General features: G+C 39.6%; 1 protein-coding gene and 1 long non-coding RNA gene across 2 annotated transcripts; both read left to right on the forward strand.

Annotated features, from left to right (window-relative positions):
• Nucleotides 1-3,768: 3,768 nt before the first annotated feature.
• Nucleotides 3,769-5,373, forward strand: LOC143561501 (uncharacterized). The gene is made up of 2 exons (XR_013140318.1): nucleotides 3,769-4,080; nucleotides 4,789-5,373. It is a non-coding gene; the product is annotated as an uncharacterized LOC143561501 (long non-coding RNA).
• Nucleotides 5,374-6,886: 1,513 nt separating this feature from the next.
• Nucleotides 6,887-18,320, forward strand: LOC143561641 (O-fucosyltransferase 35-like). Its single transcript, XM_077049664.1, has 8 exons — nucleotides 6,887-7,082; nucleotides 14,469-14,618; nucleotides 14,718-14,790; nucleotides 14,870-14,940; nucleotides 15,023-15,111; nucleotides 16,389-16,521; nucleotides 16,605-16,837; nucleotides 17,431-18,320. The coding sequence occupies exons 1-8, from the start codon at nucleotides 7,044-7,046 to the stop codon at nucleotides 18,098-18,100; spliced, it is 1,458 nt and encodes a 485-aa protein (XP_076905779.1). The 5' UTR covers nucleotides 6,887-7,043; the 3' UTR covers nucleotides 18,101-18,320.
• The last annotated feature ends 1,883 nt before the right edge of the window (nucleotides 18,321-20,203 follow it).

Below are 20,203 nucleotides of genomic sequence, written 5' to 3' on the forward strand. Positions count from 1 at the left end.
CATACCTTTCCTAAACCTACTATAATTCAAATAAGTAAAATAACATAATAAACCTTAACTTTATTAATATTCAAGATTAATCTTTCATTCACCCCCTTAATCTTGAATTGTATTTCTTTTTGCATTTGTTCCTCCTTTTCAACTGACTATAGCATACTTGTTTCACCGATTCTTCAAACTTAGCATTCGTTCCTTCCGTACTTAACTTTGAAACCACATTGTCATTTTCTTTCTTATCTCTCTTCTTCTCATCAATTCGTTCTTGACCAATACTTTCATGAACTCCAAACAAATTATTCGGAATTGTTCCTAACCGAATATCCTTCACTTTCATAATCGATTTCACATCATAACTTTCTTTCTTTTCAACTTCAAAGTTATTAGGATTACAACATACCTGAAGCTTGATGTTGTACGTCATATTCAGATTTCTCTGAACCTTCATCAACAATCTCTCTTTCTTATCATATAGTCTCAATATACCATTGGCTATTTCAATCTTACATCCTTCATCCAACTTTCCCAAGCTAAGAAGATTGGTCTTCAACTTAGGGATATAAAAAACATCAAACGTTTTCTTTTCACCAGTCTTACTTGCCACAGTCACATGACCTTTACCTTTGATTTCGATCTCGGATCCATCACCAAACTTCACTTGACCCGAAACTCCTTCATCCAAGGTAGTAAAAAACTCTTTCTTTCCTGACATATGATGACTTGCACCATTGTCTAAGTACCATGTACTTTCATTCTTTTCATCCTTTTCAAACACACTAGGGATAACCCTTTCTTCATTCAAACTTACTTTCTTTATTGAACCAACCGCCATGAACAAAGAAGAATCAACATCATCTTCTTTATTTGTCAAATTCACTTCATCACTCCCTTTGCTTGGTTCTTTACATTCATTCGAGTAGTGCCCAATCTTATCACAGTTGTAGCACGTTACATACTTCCTTCTATCTTCCCATTCTTCAGGGTTCTTTTTTCGGTATTGACCCCGTTCATCATTCCATCTTGGATTCCCTCTTCCTCGTCCGTTGTATCTTCCACGACCTCTACCATTTCCATGGTAGTTTTCAACTTTCTTTTCGTTTTGGGTGAACAAGAGCTGACTTTGAGATGAACTTCCATTCACATTCTTGAACTTGTTTCTTTCTTCATATGCCTTCAAACGTCCAACCACATCTTCAAACGCCGTTGTTTCGATGTCTGCGAGTAGCTCCATCGAAGAAACAACAGGTAAATATTTATCCGGCATAGAGTTCAAGAACTTTTCTTACCAAAACCTCTTCTTCAAGTACCGCTCCCAAGCTCTTGTACTTTGACTGTACTCCACCCAGCTTTGCTGCATAATCATCAATACTTTCCGTCTCCCCCATCTTCAATCCATCTAACTCGGTTCTTAGCATTTGAACACGAGTCTTTTGAGTTCTTTCTGCACCAAGATAACGAACTCTTAACGCTTCCCAAACATCTTTCGGTTCCGAATACTTGGCCATCTGAAGCATCACGTCTTCAGGAAGGGTTTGAAAGATAACACCCAACGCCATAAACTTCTTTCTTTCTTCAATTCCCACACCCTTTTCTTTATCAATCGCATCGTTCAAACCGTTTGCACCCAAAATAATTTTCACCATGACGCGTAGTTGGTCGACGTTAACTTCGGTGCTTGCAACACAAAACCACCTATCGATTCTTTCATTGTACCCGAACTTCCCGCTTCTTTATTACCGGACATGTCACAATCCTAACAAGGTCAGTGGTGATTCAAACGGTTTCGATTTTCTTCTTTTTTTCTTGTTCGGCGTACACACCAAAAGAATATAATATACTTTTGATCTCCACCAAAAATAGGGATTACTTCCTTTTCTTTTCCTGGTGTTCACCGACTTAATCCAATGATGATGAATTAATTGTAAACTCACAAAACAAATATGTCAATTGCATATAATAATATTAATGTCGGCAGAAGCTTTTTTCAAAACACAAATCACAAACCAATATAATATATAATGGTGACGGTTATTAATATGTAATCACAATTTCCTCACAATCATAATATGGCAGTAGACAGCAATGCGGTGAACCAGTACTCCGAAAGATTTTCGTTCCGACTCACTTTTCTTTCCTCACGTTTATGATCTTCAAGAGCTAATCGAGCTCTGATACCAATTGTTGGCCCAGGCGGATCAAACAACCGAATCAAACGAACTTATCAAACAAACGAACACGAGATATTGAGGAGACAACCCTCGACTCTTTTCATATATCTAACGAACTTAACAAACGAACTTATCAAACGTACATGGAGATGAGACTCCTTGACTCTCTCTTAACTCTCTCCTATCTCTCACCAATAAAACTAATAAATTGACCTTATTTATAGACCTACTAAACTTGCTCTCCAAGACATACCTTTCCTAAACTTACTACAATTCAAATAAGTAAAATAACATAATAAACCTTAACTCTATTAATATTCAAGATTAATCCTTCACTATATATATGCATGCATGAAATTTGGGCAGGATGTGAACCATGCAGTTGTTGCAGTCGGATACGGTGTCGAAAATGGTGTCCCGTACTGGCTTATGAAGAACTCATGGGGAACAAAATGGGGTTTGAATGGCTACTTCAAGATGGAGATGGGCAAAAACATGTGTGGTATGTCACATATATTCATTCCCAGATAAATGAAAATGATTTCTTTTTTTATATATATGTATGATGAAAATGATGCTGTTTAATTTGTTGTGATTAACTGATTACTATGTAGGTATTGCAACGTGTGCATCTTACCCTGTTGTTGCGTAGATTGAGCATATACATACAAGTTGTTGAAGAAAAACTAGAAGCCTTAATAATCGTGTGACAAATAATTTTATATTATCTATGTGTAATTGCTTTATGTTCTTTATATATACATGAAAACAACATTTAAATTGTCTTGTGTTTTAAAATCTTAATTGTGTGACACTTATATTTCTTTTTCTTCTTAATATTGACGCACAAATAGACATCTAAATGAAGAAATGCACAAGAACAGAGACGTGTTCATGTCCGTGTTCGTTCATTTAATTTTAACTAAACACAAACATATAGACAAACAAAATTTGTGTTCATTCTCGTTCATTAAGAAAATGCGCATGTTCGTGTTCTCTAATGTTTGTTTATTGAAAAACTAAATGAACATTTCTTGAATGTAAACTAACAAAAACGAAGTTAAACGGACATAATTGAACAAATATAAACGCATACAAATGAACATAATTGCCTAAACATCCATAATTTAAAACAAGCCCCTTTTATGTTTATACTTTTTTTATAAATATAACCATTTACATATTTATTAAAACTTAAAGGAACATACATTCATGAACAATATGTATGTTCACGTTCATTCGTCTAATCAAATGAACATTAAAGTTTGTGTTCATTGGTTATCAAATAAATAACTTCTCATCAAAAAATTGATAAACGTTTGATTCGCTTACAAAACTACTGATACTACTTGAAACCGGTTCAAATATCATATAGCAATTGTTTAATCCAATAGTTAATTATTATTAACGAGTGAATGCCGGTTGGTTTATTATTTTAACACAAATGGTGGCCCGAGGATAAGAAAGAAGGAAGGCCCATTTCTGTGTAACCTCAAAACCCTCTTGTTCCATTTTTGTTGTGTCTGTATGATCCCTATCTATTATTATTATTATTATTATTAACTCTTGTTAATTGTTATGCTAAAAGCTTCATCAGATCAGATGATGCCTCAACTGTTTACAGACTACTGATTGATTGATAATATTAATCAAGCGGATCTCTCTCACACCTTGACTTTACTTAGATGATGTGGATCTACAATTCCTCCTCCAGTGATAATAATAATCATCATCGGAGCTTTGACTTCACCGGAGGAGTTAAAGAAGACGATGAACATGATTCAAGCAGTTCTTCTTCTTCCATCGGTAATAACAGTGACGCCTCTGGTGATTCAGATGCCGGTGAAGAGGTCCAGAGCTTATTCAAAGGCTCTTTGAACAACTTATCTGATTTGGAAAACGCTTTGGCCCTCAAGTATCATTCATTTCTTCTTCTTCTTCTTCTTATTGTTGTTGTTGTTGTACTATTGCATGTTAGGTTTTTTATATTATGATTTCATTCCAATTGAATTCTATTTTGATCACATGCATGTGCTATTTCACCTACAATTTTCCCCAATTTTTATACAAAGCACTTCACTTTTACTCATATTTCGGGCTATAAACAGAACAAAGCCTTCGGACCACGGTTCACCAACACCTAACTGAACGACGCCTTCGTTTGCTAAGGAAATGAATTTGTTTGTTAACCGTTTACGAACAAAAGTCAACACACAATGTTTTATTTGATTTGGTTAACTAGTGTCAATGGTTCAGTTTGTTTGTGTTGATGCCTTTGATGGTTGACATTCATATGCTAATTTTACATATAATTATCTATTTTTGTTTTATAGTTGATCATTTTGCTTAACTCTATATGATAAGATTAGAAAAGTCATTAGAAAACTTTAATGAACAAATAGAAACCAATAAGCATTAAACGAATGTTAACGAACACATGATCGAACGTTCACGAATGCAATTGAACGAACCTGGCCTTTGTTCTTCGTTCATGTAGTTAAACAAAATTCATTGTTCATGTTCTTTATTATTAAATAAACGAACTTCCCGCCTAACGTTCGATTCATTTACTGCTCTAGCGATATTTGGTTGATCCTTTTTGTTGAATTTGTTTGTTTATTAGGAGAGGTATATCAACATTTTATTCTGGGAAATCAAAGTCATATACAGCCTTGCTGATGCGGTGTCTGCTCCATCCATTCAAGATATTGTTAAACCAGAAGACGCATACAACAGGAAACGCAAAAACATGATTGCTCATAGTGTCATACTCAACAAAAATAGGAGTGGAATATCAAAGAAGGTTGCAGGTGGTGAAAGCTCATCACCTGGTGGTTCTCGGCCACCTTTACCTTTACCTGCACGCCACAGAATATCACCAATCGCTATCAATGAATCAATTAACCCGTCTCCTAGAAATCATTGTTCTCCATGGCGATCATATTCTCTTTCAGATTTGCAAACTGCTGCTAGTGGTGTTGCAGCAGCAGCTTCAAGCTTTACGGGTAACAAAAGAGATGAAGATGATTAGATGTGTCTGATGTAGGTCTGTAGGTGGTTTCTCTTTTCCCGTTTCCCGATTGTGCTCATTGTACTTACTTCCTTGTGGGCATTTCTGGAATTCTGTGGATGTTTCAGTACTAGTAGTTCTTCTTCCTTGTAACCATATGCTTGTTTGTTATGTATAATGAAAAAGTGTTACTTTTTATGTTGCCTGCCCAACTCAAGCATCAATGGTCTGCAGATCACTGTTACAGAGCCACTGAGTGGAGCAAGTTGCTGTTAAATCATCACTGTTACAGGCATCAATGTGTGTTGTAAAAGTGCTCCTCGCAAATGGCCATGGTTTTAGTTTCATATATTTATATTCTAAGTGTGGCTAGTTATAGTTAGTTAAGTGATGGTTATTTGATGATAAGACTAACCATGTTGGTAGTTACCGTTACACTTATATATTTCTGTGATTCTTCCCGCTCAAGACCGATCATTGGGGTATTCTAATCTCTTCATGGATTTAGCATGACATAACAAAGTACAATATCGACTGACGCATGATTACACGTTCAATGTTAGAACCCACCAAGTACTACCTCTGACCCGTGTCATGCTAGATATCATACTTATAACATTAGTAGATTATTGTAGATTAGGATTACAACCCCTTCTGGTTTAGCATTAGAGTTTGATTTTATTGGTATATTCTCTTTTATGTTAAAAGAGTTTAGAAGGTTCCACAAATGATAATGTTACTATGTTAGTGTTCTTTATTAAGGAGTTTGATTTTATTGGATGCACAATCTACTTCATGAACTTCATTCTCATTTACTTTGTGTCTCCATTGTCTAATATGACAAAATTACTCCTCTTTGCATTCCCTTTCTGTTCGCGCCTTACTTTAGCTTGACACTGCTCGTGTATGATACAACTTAAGGTAGTTATATAATGTTATCATAAATATTTATTTTCATGAACACCATATTATTTCATATTGGTGTCCTGGGCCTAACAATATTTAACTAGGTAATTTGTACTAGATATTAACTTGGCCTAGAACAAACAAAAGTAGGAAACCAAACTAACAACGATCCTTATCCCAACACTACAACTGGGGCCGGCTCACATGGATGTTTGTTCATTGTTGTACTATGAATGTAGCAATACAATACAATACAATACAAGACAGTGTTTAATTAACCGCTGGATATTCGTGTGGTAATGCGGCCCGCTTACAACGGAAGGAAAAATAGAATTATAAATAAATAATTAATTAATAATAAGGACTCAATTTTCCTCACATTCATACAGACATATACATATGGCGGTGGCAGCGGCAGCAGCAGCAATCAATCTTACTTACTTACTTACAGCCTGTATGTATATTTATTCCCTTTTCACTCCAATTCCATTAATGGCGATCTATCCCACTACTGTATAATACAATAAATAATATTAAGTTTGGGACCCTATATTCATAAATACATCATCAATCTTACACCTACACACACACACAGATGGCCAATAATAATAATCACTACCACCACAACTCAACCTCCACTTCCGCCGCCGATGGACTCTCACAACGAGTCAACTCACCCAGATTCATGACTCGCCGTGCCCAGTCATTCAAACGCAATAGCAACAACCACCATGAGATTGATGTACTCAACTCACCTAGATCTGAAGCCACTGACGCAGCCTTTGACTCTCTTTCTGACAAGAAACAAACCACCCGTTTAACCCAACGCCTTCAGACCAAAAGACTTACTGGTGACTTTGTTATTGAGAATAAGAATAAGAAGAAACTGGTGGTGGGCCAGTGGTTGTTTTTTCTGTTTTGTGGCTTCTGTTTGTTCTTGGGTATTCTTAAGGTTTCTGTCAATGGTTGGTTTGGATCTTGCCATTGGTGTCTTTGATCAGGTTAGTTAGTTAGTTAGTTTCTTACTTATATTCAATCTAATTAATCAAGGTTTTAATATATATATATGTCGAAACATGAAATGAATCTGACCTGATCCATAACGATGTTCCCACGGATTTTCGAGATGAACGAACCACGACTTGATCTTTTTCTCCGATTGCTTGAGACCTGCAATGGTTTTTTGGGGGTGTGGAGGTGACTGCTAAGAAATCTCGAGGATCTCTTGTTTACAGGACACAAAAATAGTATGATCGTGGCTCTTGTTGAGAGCAACCACCCCCCTTAATAAGGAGGTGGAGACCTCCTTATATAGGGAGCCTCATGGCCACCATCATGGTACCCTAATGGGCTTAGCCCAGTTAGGGTTACCTCCACAAAACCCCCTCAGCCCAATAATATTGTATTAGTCCATATAATAAAATAAGCCAGATATAATAAATTAAGGTCGTAAGCCGGGTTTAGTACCATACCCCTACAAGCCCCCCCAAGTCCAGTGTTGCTCCTAGGCGTGCAAGCGTTTAGGTGGAGCGCTGGACTTCATAAGGTGTGTTAGGGTATGAGGTGGTTTTTTTTCCCTTTCTTCGGCCTTGTCTTTATTGTCTCTGAGTTTTGAGAGGTTTTCTCCATGATGGTGACATGTTGTGATCCTTATGATAATAATGGTGCACTGGCATGAATAAGATATAACACGCATCATAACAATAGTGGCGCGGGGCCTAATAAGAAGATAGAGTGCGCATCTTGATAATAATGTAATGCAACTTGCGCGCGAGGCAGCTTACGAGCTATAAAAACAATGAAGCTTGCGCGCGAGGCGACTTACGAGCTATAAAAATAATGAAGCTTGCGCGTGAGGCGACAAACGAGCTATAAAATAATAAAGCATGTGCGAGTTGCGCTTATGAGCTATAATATGATGATAATTGCGGGCCTCTTCTACGCAGGATGACTATCCCAACTTGTTTTCAAAATAATAATGGAGGCACAAACGGCCAGATAATAATAATGTCATAGGTGCTTGTGCGACTCGTAGCCGAACCTGCAAAAACATATCAACTAAAAGTGGATGTATTACAAAGTTCCCATCCTCGGGCAAATTATGAGGGGTGCCTGTTAGGAACAAAGCGGCGCGCGGAAGCGAAACAGCACACCATGCACAACGATAAACACACATAAACGAAAATATAAACGACACAAGAATTTAACGTGGTTCGGTCCCCGCGAGGGGACCTACGTCCACGGCTGCAACTAGGTTTTCTTATTAAGCTCAAGGCACACAAGATTACAATTACAACTAGGGTATATATAGACTAAATCTAGGGTTCCTAACTTGTTCTCCAAGTTAGGCCCAAACAAATAAGATGGGACCCATTAGGGCCGGCTAACCCTAATTAGGGCCGGCTGCCCTATACCCTTTGTTCGAGTCTCCAACCCCTAACAATCTCCCACTTGGAGGCTCGAGCAATCCTCAAACCACCATCCAAGCAAACCCTATACCTGTAACTCCAGTAATCTTAAAAACAGAAATCTTCCAAGCCTCCAGTTCCAAGAACAAGCTAAAACTTCACGGTCAGAAGTTCTCCAAGCCTCAAGCTCCCAAGAACAAGCTATGATTTCAAATAAAAGAAGTCCTCCAAGCCTCAGTTCCCATAAACAAGCTAAGACTTCAATCTAATCCTCCCTAGTTGCAGCGGCCCGCTCCTCAATTACTGAAGAGCCAGTTGAAGCTCCATTGAGCTCCAACCCAACAGTCATCAATGACCCAGCCATGGCAAAACCCCGCATTGACTCATCCTCAATCTCAACCGGCTCCCACTGATTCGAACTACCGGCTCCAGAGACTCCCAGAGAAAACACCACTCTCCAAAACCTGCAAGTACCCAGGAGAGATTTTCCCATTCGGAATTCCGGTATTCAAAACCCAACGGTGTTTTGAACTGTACCTAGAACACGGTTCGTGCTCCCACTGTTCCAAAACCCCTGACCTAGTTTAAACCTCCGAATGCACTCAGCTACATCCCGGTGGCTCCAGGATTCACACTTGCAAAATGAATCCACTTAGCTCTACCCGATGCAGCGAGCCAAGACTTTAATACTCGGAAGTTGGTTCCCTTCTTCCAGCGATACATAAACTTGTACCTTCCCAAAGTCTTCAATAAGATTCACCAATACTTCACTACAGTGGGTAACATGAAATGAAGTATACCAGAATCTCGAACCCAAGAGTCTCACTGCCTTCACTGAGTCCCAATGCATCAACCCAGACACATTCTCAGAAGCAGAATTCATTATCTTTTGACATTGACTCTAAAGAATGTCACGAACCTCCATGCAGCTCCACGAAGTCAACTATGCCCAGCTCCCACTGTCCCTGTTATCCCAACCCATTACCAAAACCAACATTCCATGAGATTATCCCCGATCGTACTTTTCCCGGTAAACGTGTTCACCCAGCACAAGATCCCGGATCCCCTCAAATGTCGAACTGCTGATCACCACCGAACAAGAAATAATTTCATAGTTCCAGACCAGCTAACCGGCAAACGGTTATAACTAACAGCAGTAGAGCTTTACCGAAAGCAAACGGTACCAAGGATTCCGCGATTGTACACCCGATCAGCTAATCCTAACCGAATAAACCTTTCAACCTGACTTCCCTTTTTTTTCACTTATGTCGTCACCAGCACACCAGAATCAGAATACTTAAAACCCAAAGCATTCCAACCTGCTAGTTCCATTTTCACCTGTTTTATCCCACAGTACCACATCCAAGTTCCTTTGACAAAACCAACCAACCGAAATCCAAACCGGTCAAACCTTCGATCATACCCATCCCGTCTTCAGCTATAACAATAGCAATCAGGAAACAAATCGAAACAGTGAACACATCAATGGTACGAGCCAGAACTTGACGGATGTTCTCTACCGAACATTGTCAACTGACCGATTTGCTCCTACAATAAACTTCGCAGACAAATCTAAACCCAAATATTGATTTTCACGTAACTCGGTTCTCAAACAGTTGATAATAAACAGTCAACAGAAACTAACTAAATCTCTAACCTTTATTCGACGAATCCAAGAGTTTTATAACCAAACCCTAATCGGCGGCTTCAAAGAGATTAACCTGGTACTATAAACAAAACCATTTATACCCGCGATGTCATAACCCGAAACACCTGACCCGACCTTCACCTGCAAACCCGAGTGAGACCAGCAACTTCAAGAGATCCAAAACCGGAACTCTAATTGCAAATTCACTCCAAATCAGCCCCGAACAGCCCTGTTTTCTTTCCCTTTTTGCGCAACCTAGGGTTTCTCCTTTACGAATCGTTCTTCCGTGCAATACCGTGTGCAACAACGAGCCAAAGCTCTGATACCACTTGTTAGGAACAAAGCGGCGCGCGGAAGCGAAACAGCACACCATGCACAACGATAAACACACATAAACGAAAATATAAACGACACAAGAATTTAACGTGGTTCGGTCCCCGCGAGGGGACCTACGTCCACGGGCTGCAACTAGGTTTTCTTATTAAGCTCAAGGCACACAAGATTACAATTACAACTAGGGTATATATAGACTAAATCTAGGGTTCCTAACTTGTTCTCCAAGTTAGGCCCAAACAAATAAGATGGGACCCATTAGGGCCGGCTAACCCTAATTAGGGCCGGCTGCCCTAATACCCTTTGTTCGAGTCTCCAACCCTAACAGTGCCCAACCTACGTTGGCGCGTGGCCGTTTAGGATATTATTAGGCTCCCGCCCTAAGATTCGGATGTCTTCCATCGCGATAATGTAGTGGTGGTATACCACGATAGTCCCCTAGTTCATTGAACTTGTAATATAAACTTGTTAATAAAGTTTTAATCACAAACGTGTATTGATAGTCCCCCAGTTCATTGCTGCTAAATAAGGTTGTCCTTATCCTGATTTGGATTAGACTATTGTCTCATTTGTTGTGTCGCTTACGCATAGGTTTTGGCTTTGTGTCATGCGCAGATGTTTCATGCGCTTGCGCATAGGCTTTGTGTCATGCACCACGCGCAGATGTTTCATGCGCTTGCGCATAGGCTGTGTCATGCGCCACGTGCAGATGTTGCATGCGCGTGCGCATAGGCTTTTTGTCATGCGCCACGCGCAGATGTTGCATGCGCTTGCGCGTAGACTTTGTGTCATGCGCCACGCGCAGATGTTGCATGCGCTGATGTGATATGCGTGAGCATGTGATGCGTAAGCATATGTAATATGCGTGAGCATATGTGATGCGTGAGCATATGTGATATGCGCCACGCGCATAGGCTTTGGCTTTGTGTCTTCATGACATCCTGATTTCAAGCCTCGTCTATATCTTGTGGGTTGACCCGCCCCGCTCGATGTTAAGGCGGGTGCATACCCTTTCAAGCCCCCCAAGTCTAACGTGTCTTGTCTTGCGCGAGCGAGGTAAGAGATTAGACTTAATAGTTTGCCTCTGCACGTTCCTGCCACCATTTTGAACATTTGGGATGGTTGCATGGAGTTCGTAATTGCCAGAGTTAGCGTTGAACTTCAAGAAGGTCGCATGCGTTCCGTGACGGCGGAGTTTTACCCACCGGATCAAGTTGGTGAAATGTGATACGCGACTGCGCGCAAGCATCATGGCGGTGCGCATGTAGAGTGGCGGAATGGTTGATCCGCGGTGGCGCGCATGCGACATGGCTTGTGTTATAAGAGGTTTAATTATGACGGCGTGTTGAGCGGAGCGGAGCCGCGTTCGGTCTTGTATTCGGCGCGAAGCCGTATGGGTTTATGAGGATTCGCAACCTTTAAGTTTGGCGCGCGGCCGATGGCCGTATGGGTTTATGAGGATTCCCAACCTTTAAGTTTGGCGCATGGCCTTATGGGTTTATGAGGATTCCCAACCTTTAAGTTTGGCGCGTGGCCTTATGGGTTTGAGGATTCCCAACCTTATAAGTTTGGCGCGTAGCCGTATGGGTTTATGAGGATTCCCAACCTTTAAATTTGGCGCGTGGCCTTATGGGTTTATGAGGATTCCCAACCTTTAAGTTTGGCGCTTAGCCGTATGGGTTTATGAGGATTCCAAACCTTTAAATTTGGCGCGTGGCCTTATGGGTTTATGAGGATTCCCAACCTTTAAGTTTGGCGCGTGGCCTTATGGGTTTATGAGGATTCCCAACCTTTAAGTTTGGCACGTGGCCGTATGGGTTTATGAGGATTCCCAACCTTTAAATTTGGCGCGTGGCCTTATGGGTTTATGAGGATTCCCAACCTTTAAGTTTGGCGCGTGGCCTTATGGGTTTATGAGGATTCGCAACCTTTAAGTTTGGCGCGCGGCCGATGGCCGTATGGGTTTATGAGGATTCCCAACCTTTAAGTTTGGCGCGTGGCCTTATGGGTTTATGAGGATTCCCAACCTTTAAATTTGGCGCGTGGCCTTATGGGTTTATGAGGATTCCCAACCTTTAAGTTTGGCGCGTGGCCTTATGGGTTTATGAGGATTCCCAACCTTTAAGTTTAGCGCGCGGCTGATGGCCGTATGGGTTTATGAGGATTCCCAACCTTTAAGTTTGGCGCGTGGCCTTATGGGTTTATGAGGATTCCCAACCTTTAAGTTTGGCGTTTAGCCGTATGGGTTTATGAGGATTCCCAACCTTTAAATTTGGCGCGTGGCCTTATGGGTTTATGAGGATTCCCAACCTTTAAGTTTGGCGCGTGGCCTTATGGGTTTATGAGGATTCCCAACCTTTAAGTTTGGCGCGTAGCCGTGTGGGTTTACAAGGATTCCCAACCTTTAAATATTATTGAAATATGGCGGCGGAGTGGTGACTCGTGGGCGCACATGCATGGTGGCGAAGTTTTGATCTTCGGCACTGCGCATGCATGGAAGCGGAGACTTGATCTCCAGTGACGCGCATGCATGGTAGCAGAATCTTGATCCTCCGCAGTGCCCTTGCATGGCGGTGAAGTCTTCTGCGCAAAACCAAAGGCATGGAGTCGTCTTCCGACCCGCGTGTTGGGTTTTTGCGGGAGCGCATGCATGGCGGCGAAGTGATGACTCGCGGGTGCGCATGCACGGCGTCAGGAGTCTTATCTGCGATGGCGCACGTGCGGCCATCACATTTTTCCGCGATGGCGATGGCGCAGTATATGATGTAATTTTAAACCAAAAATCTAGATCTATAACCTAGATCTAGATCTGTAAACCAGATCCGAAGTGGCGAGGATTTAAAACCATCACAGATCCGGAGGCTTGACCGTCCGGATCAGGTAGTTTCTTTTTGGATCTACAAATCTTTTTCATCTTCATTTTTACACAGATCTGGAAGCATCTTTTAGATCTATGGATCTTTTTAAGCTTTAATGGAACAAATCTTGAAACATCTTTCTGTAAACTTCCAAATCTGGATTTTTCTTGGGAGAGGAGAAAATCACAGATCTAGAATAATGGATGAACAGATCTGAGCACCGAGACGAAGATCGAAGGATAGCTCGTTGCCGTCCCACGGATGGCGCCAATGTCGAAACATGAAATGAATCTGACCTGATCCATGACGATGTTCCCACGGATTTTCGAGATGAACGAACCACGACTTGATCTTCTTCTCCGATTGCTTGAGACCTGCAATGGCTTTTTCGGGTTGTGGAGGTGACTGCTAAGAAATCTCGAGGATCTCTTGTTTACAGACACAAAAATAGTATGATCGTGGCTCTTGTTGAGAGCAACCACCCCCCTTAATAAAGAGGTGGAGACCTCCTTATATAGGGAGCCTCATGGCCACCATCATGGTACCCTAATGGGCTTAGCCCAGTTAGGGTTACCTCCACAAAACCCCCTCAGCCCAATAATATTGTATTAGTCCATATAATAAAATAAGCCAGATATAATAAATTAAGGTCGTAAGCCGGGTTTAGTACCATACCTACTACAATATACTTGCTTGGTCTTTATTATTCAATAAAGTGTAGTATATTTTTAACAACAACAAGAATCTTTCAATCCTAGGATGATGTTTTTTCTTTACCATTGATATTGACAACAAAACAGTACATAAAGGCTGTCTCAAACTATTGGTTTTTTCTTTCTTTTGCTTAAATCTTGTAAAGCTATATATCTTTTTGTGGGATACTTAAATTTGGTTGCTAACAAAACTTACCTGTTGCGGTAACACCATGGTTGTAAAAATTTCGCCCGCTATTTGGTCAAACTTTAAAATTTAGACATAACATTTGTTATATATATGCATATTTACTAGTCAGTACCCCCACCGCCCTAATAACAACTAGCGAGTTCTACAACACCTGGCAATAGTATGGGAAAACTTTGGATAGCATGTTTCATTTTTTATTTTACATAAGTACATAACTACCCTTCATTTCCAAAGTAGGATTACTGGGATTCATCAAGCTCTCTTAAGAACTCAAGGGATCATATTTCCCACAACAGTAGATATCAAGATGATGAAGAAACCGATGTCAAACAAACTCTAGTTATGATAGCTTCGGGTATAGTCACAGATCAGGATCGTAAGGATGACGTGAGTCTACTACACGTTCTGAAATTTTACAATTTTCTTTTTTCAAATTTGTTTGTTTTTAACTTTTTATTGATGATTAATGAAAACGAATGATTTTAGTTTACAGGTATATGGACTAAACCAAGTAGTGGTAATTACACTCGGTGCATTAACCGTCCAAAGAGTCATAAGAGTAAGCTTTTATATATTAACTTGACTTTCACCATTGGTCTTTGTGGTCCTACTTGTTGACCATGTTCCTCGTCTTGCAGAGTTAGATGACAAGACGAATGGTTACCTTCTTATTAACGCAAATGGTGGCTTGAATCAGATGAGATTTGGGGTCTGGTTTATTTTCATTCAAATAAATTTAGAATTTTAGTACGAAATATATATATAAATCTAATAATGGATTTGTAGTGCAGATATGTGACATGGTTGCTATTGCTAAGATTATGAAGGCAACATTAGTCCTTCCGTCTCTTGATCACACTTCCTACTGGGCTGACGAGAGGTATATGTATTCTGCGAAATATATATTTGTTGATTTCTTTTTAGAGTTATTGGCCATTTTCGTCTCTGTCTTTTGCTACTTTTGCCACTTTAGTCCAAAGTTTGAATTTTTGTCAATTTAGTCCTCATAGTTTTATACATTAACCAATTACATCCCCACCGTCTAACGGCATCCAACTATACCGTTAGTTTAAGGGTATTTTTGTCTTTCTCCTTTTTATGTTAAGTTAATTGTAATTTTCGTCCTTGTGGTTTGATACTTTGCCACTTCAGTCCAAAGTTTGAAAATTTGTCAATTTAGTCCTCATAGCCAATTATGCCCCCCCCCCCCCCCCCCCCGGGTCTAATGGCATCCAACTATGACGTTACCTCGTTATCACGTTTCTCTTGTGTGAGGGTCATAAATGTCTTTTTAGCCATTCGTGAGGGTTATAATCACGTAATGTTTAAAAAGACATTTATGACCCTCACGTAAGGGAAACATGATAACGAGGGTAACGTCATAGTTGGATGCCGTTAGACAGAGGGACATAATTGGCTATGAGGATTAGATTGAAAAAATTTCAAACTTTAGACTGAAGTGGCAAAACGCCCTGCTTGCGGTGCGCGCATATAATGTATATATGTGTGAACCCTCGGGTGGGCAAAAGTAAAATTGCACTAATTTTGACGTTATTTTACTAATCTCGTGAAAATAACGTTAAAAGTGGCGGAAGGTTAATCAGGCATCATGTGGTGGCGTTGATAGCCGAAAGACAAGGGCACATGCACCGATCAGCCGGTGTCCCGATGATTGAGTGCTATGTGCCTTATGTCCAAGGCTTGATGCAAAACTACTATCGAGCCGGGGGTCTCACCGGAAGCAGCCTCTCTATCCCTATGGGATAGAGGTAAGGCTGTCTACATCTTACCCTCCTCAGACCCTACCATAGCATTGCTATTGGTGGGATATACTGTGTACGATGATGATGATGATGATGATGATGATGATGATGATGATGGAGACTGAAGTGGCAAAAGTATCAAATCACAGGGACGAAAATGACCATTAACTCAGCATTAACAGGAGAAAGATTAAAATATCCTTAAACTAACGACATAGTTGGATGTCGTTAGACGCGGGGGGGGGGGTGGACGTAATTGGCCAATGTTTAAAACTATGAGGACTAAATTGACAAACTTTAAACTGAAGTAGCAAATCATAGGGACGAAAATGGCCATTAACTCTTCTTTTTATTAATCAATTAACAAATTATCTTATATCTTATATACTTTCAGTGGCTTCAAAGATCTGTTTGACTGGCAGCATTTCATTGAAACATTGAAAGAGGACGTCCACATAGTCGAAAAACTGCCACCCGCATATGCTGGACTTGAACCTTTCGCCAAGACTCCTATTTCTTGGTCAAAGGTTTGACTTTCACCATTCAGCTCTTTTTTTTTGGGGTAATAAAGTGGTTTCTTTTGGAGTCAGCTTTCGCTATATGTTTTCAGGTTAGTTATTATAAAATGGAGATTGTCCCACTTCTTAAACACCATAAAGTTGTGTATTTCACTCATACCGATTCCAGAATCGCCAACAATGGAATCCCAAATTCTATTCAGAAGTTAAGGTGTCGTGTTAATTACCAAGCGCTAAAGTATTCCGCTCCGATTGAGGAGTTAGGGAAAACTTTGGTTGCGAGAATGCAACAAAATGGAGGCCCGTATCTTGCTTTGCACTTGAGGTATATTCATTTGTATATATATATAGGATTGAGATCATGTGAGAACTATTTTGAAATTGAGAACTTTGAGAACCATTTTGGACCACAAAAAACCCAAAAATAAAAAAAATTATAAATCAGAAAAAAAAACGCAAAAACAAAAAAAGTAAAAAAAACCAAAATTCTTATTTATCATCCCGGTTTCATAAAAAAACGTCTCGGTTTAGCTAAATTATACATATATGTATTATATGTATTATATGTACATACATGTTTTTTTTTATTATACACATGTACAATTTAAGGTAAATGATAATGTACATATGTGTACATTACGTAACTAGAGATTAAATGAAATTATACACATGCATGTAATACAAAGTTGTTCTTTTTTTTCTTTTTTTTTTATGAAACTGGAATAATATATAAGAATTTTAGTTTTTTTTACTTTTTAAAAATTTTTGTTTTTTTTTTTTGTTTTATAATTTTTTCAAATATTTTTTTTAGTGGTCCAAAATGGATCTCAAAATTCTTAATTTTTAAGTGGTTCTCTTATGATCCTTACCCATTAACATAAATAATAATTTTTTTAAAATGTATATGGTTGATTGCAGGTATGAAAAAGACATGCTTGCGTTTACGGGTTGTAGTCACAATTTGACATCAGAAGAAGACGATGAACTAAAAAGGATGAGATATGAAGTGAGTCATTGGAAAGAAAAAGAAATAGACGGATCAGAAAAACGACAAATGGGCGGATGCCCGTTGACCCCACGAGAAACGTCTCTTTTACTTAAAGGTTTGGGCTTTCCACCGACTACCCGTATTTATTTAGTAGCGGGCGAAGCATACGGGAACGGAACAATGGAAACTCTAAACCGAGACTTCCCAAACATTTTCTCGCACTTCACTCTTTCAACGGAGAGAGAACTGAAGCCGTTTAGGAACCACCAAAACATGTTGGCTGGTTTGGATTATGTTGTGGCTCTTCAGAGTGATGTTTTTGTTTATACTTATGATGGGAATATGGCGAAAGCAGTTCAAGGTCATAGGCGGTTTGAGGATTTCAAGACAACCATTAATCCCGACCGAATGAATTTTGTTAAGCTTGTTGATGAACTGGATGATGGAAAGATAAGTTGGGAAGAGTTTAGTACTCGAGTGAAAAAGATTCATGAAAACAGATATGGAGGTCCGTATATTCGGGAAGCAGGCGAGTTTCCAAAATTAGAAGAAAGCTTTTATGCAAATCCGCTTCCGGGGTGTATATGTGAAGAGAAATAGGGATTGTTGCTTGTTTGCTCAAGATTAACTGTAGCTGAGGCTTCAAAATTGAGAGTTCACTCAGGCTCTTGGATTGAGTATAGGATATAGGAAATAGAATATAGGAAATGGAAATACTTGTTCCATAACTTATATTATTATTGTTACTACATGTTTTACTCTTTCTTGTAATTTAACATATCCAGAATATATCTATTTATTTATTTATCAACACAACAAAAGCTTCTTAATATATATGATTATAAGCTAACCAGATAGATAATAGTATTAAACAATAAACCAATAAAAATAAACTAAAACCGAAAAGTGTTCGATTAAATTAAGCCAACAAGATACGCGTAACAATCTATCGTATAACCTTTAAAATACTGCTGTCAACTTTGATCTCCGAAGTATCAATGTCATTTTTCCAGTCACAACTTTTTCCCTCTTCGAATATCGCATCTTGCGTCACATACATTTCATCCTCCTGGATGTCATAGCAACGGTACGCTTTCCTACCCGCCTCGCTTCCCAAGTGGACCATTATCCTCCTGTTATCATCAGTTGTCAGTTTCACATGTGAAACACACCTGAATACCCGAACATGTCCCAAGTCCGGTTTCCTCCCTTTGAATGCCTCATAAGGTGTAACGTTTTCCAATGTGTTCGTGGTAGTTCGGTTCATTAAGTAAACCGAATGCCGAACTGCTTCTGCCCACATGCTTTGTGGGATGTTCATTGCCTTCAACAAACTTTTTGTTATGTCAAGTATGGTCTTTTTCTTCCATTCCACCACCCATTTTGTTGTGACGTTAACTCTCCGTCTCGTTCTAGAGTCTTGATCTTGAATGCACTTTCGTCTTCAACGCTTTTTTTTGAACTTTTCGTATAAAGGATTCGCCGCCTCCTTTGATTTAATTAAGTATAGCCACGTGTACCTGCTATAGTCGTTGACAAATAAAAGAAAGTAATGATTACTCGGAGAGACTGGACCACAAATACCCGAGTAGACTAGCTTGAGGGGTCCACTAGCTCGGGTATTAGTTTGTTCCGAAAAATAGAGGTTTCCAGCCACACAGGCTTCACAAACATGCGACAACTTTTGTATTACCGGGGCTCCAGTTACCATCGGTTTACTTGTCATATGATGCAGGGCGTGGAAATTCATGTGCCCGAGTCGTGCATGCCACAACCAATCCGGGCTGTCCAAGTGAGCGGCCAAGCACACGCACGTGAGCAAATTCAGTTTCAGTATGTATAACCGGTTTGCAGATCTTGCTACCTTGACCACGCCCCGATCACGCCAATACAGCCACATAAACTTGCCCTCCATAACCACCTTGTACCCAGGAGTTTCGGTCAGTCGTCCAAGGCTTATGATATTAAAACGTAGCTTCGGCACGTAGTAAACATTAGAGAGTAGTGTTTGTTTTGTGCCACTTCCCACCAAAGACCCCTTACCTTTTATATCTAGCATTGAACCGTCTCTACAACGGGCTTTACCGAGAATGCATTCTTCAAACTCGGTTAAGTATGCTTTCACACCCGTCATGTGATTGCTCGCACCGCTGTCAAGAAGCCACATGCCTGCTTCGGGTGTGTCAGTGTATGTGCTTGGCACCACTCTGTTTTCACTAATTACCGTATCTGCGTTCATCGTCTGATGGTCACTCACCACCAGTCTTTCAATATTATTAAGAGACACAAAAAAAATAATAACATTAAACCATCTATTGATACTAAACTATAACTTGTTCAACAAGACTCCTAACTAGATTCAAACTAGGAAACCGAATAAACTAACTAAAATAAACTATATCTCTAACTCTTATAATATCCCTTATCATTCTTGATTATCTTGATAACCATTTAATTTCTTTTAATATATACTTACTTCGTAAGCATGCAAACAAATCAAACTTATATTATTATAAACAATATTCTAAAATTTTGGTTGGTTTATCTTCTAATAAACCGATAAGTATAACATTAATCCAGTTGGCCCAACATGATATAACTTGCCAAAAAGCTTGTTTGATTTTCCTAGCATCATATGACGTAAGGTGTACATGGATCTCTTTTGGCCCATAATCATAACTTTAACCGAGATCAGAGGCGGGG

The sequence above is a fragment of the Bidens hawaiensis genome, unplaced genomic scaffold (assembly GCF_021521415.1).
Source record: "Bidens hawaiensis isolate Kalapana, Puna unplaced genomic scaffold, B.hawaiensis_p1.1 tig00001177_1, whole genome shotgun sequence".
Lineage (NCBI taxonomy): Eukaryota > Viridiplantae > Streptophyta > Magnoliopsida > Asterales > Asteraceae > Bidens > Bidens hawaiensis.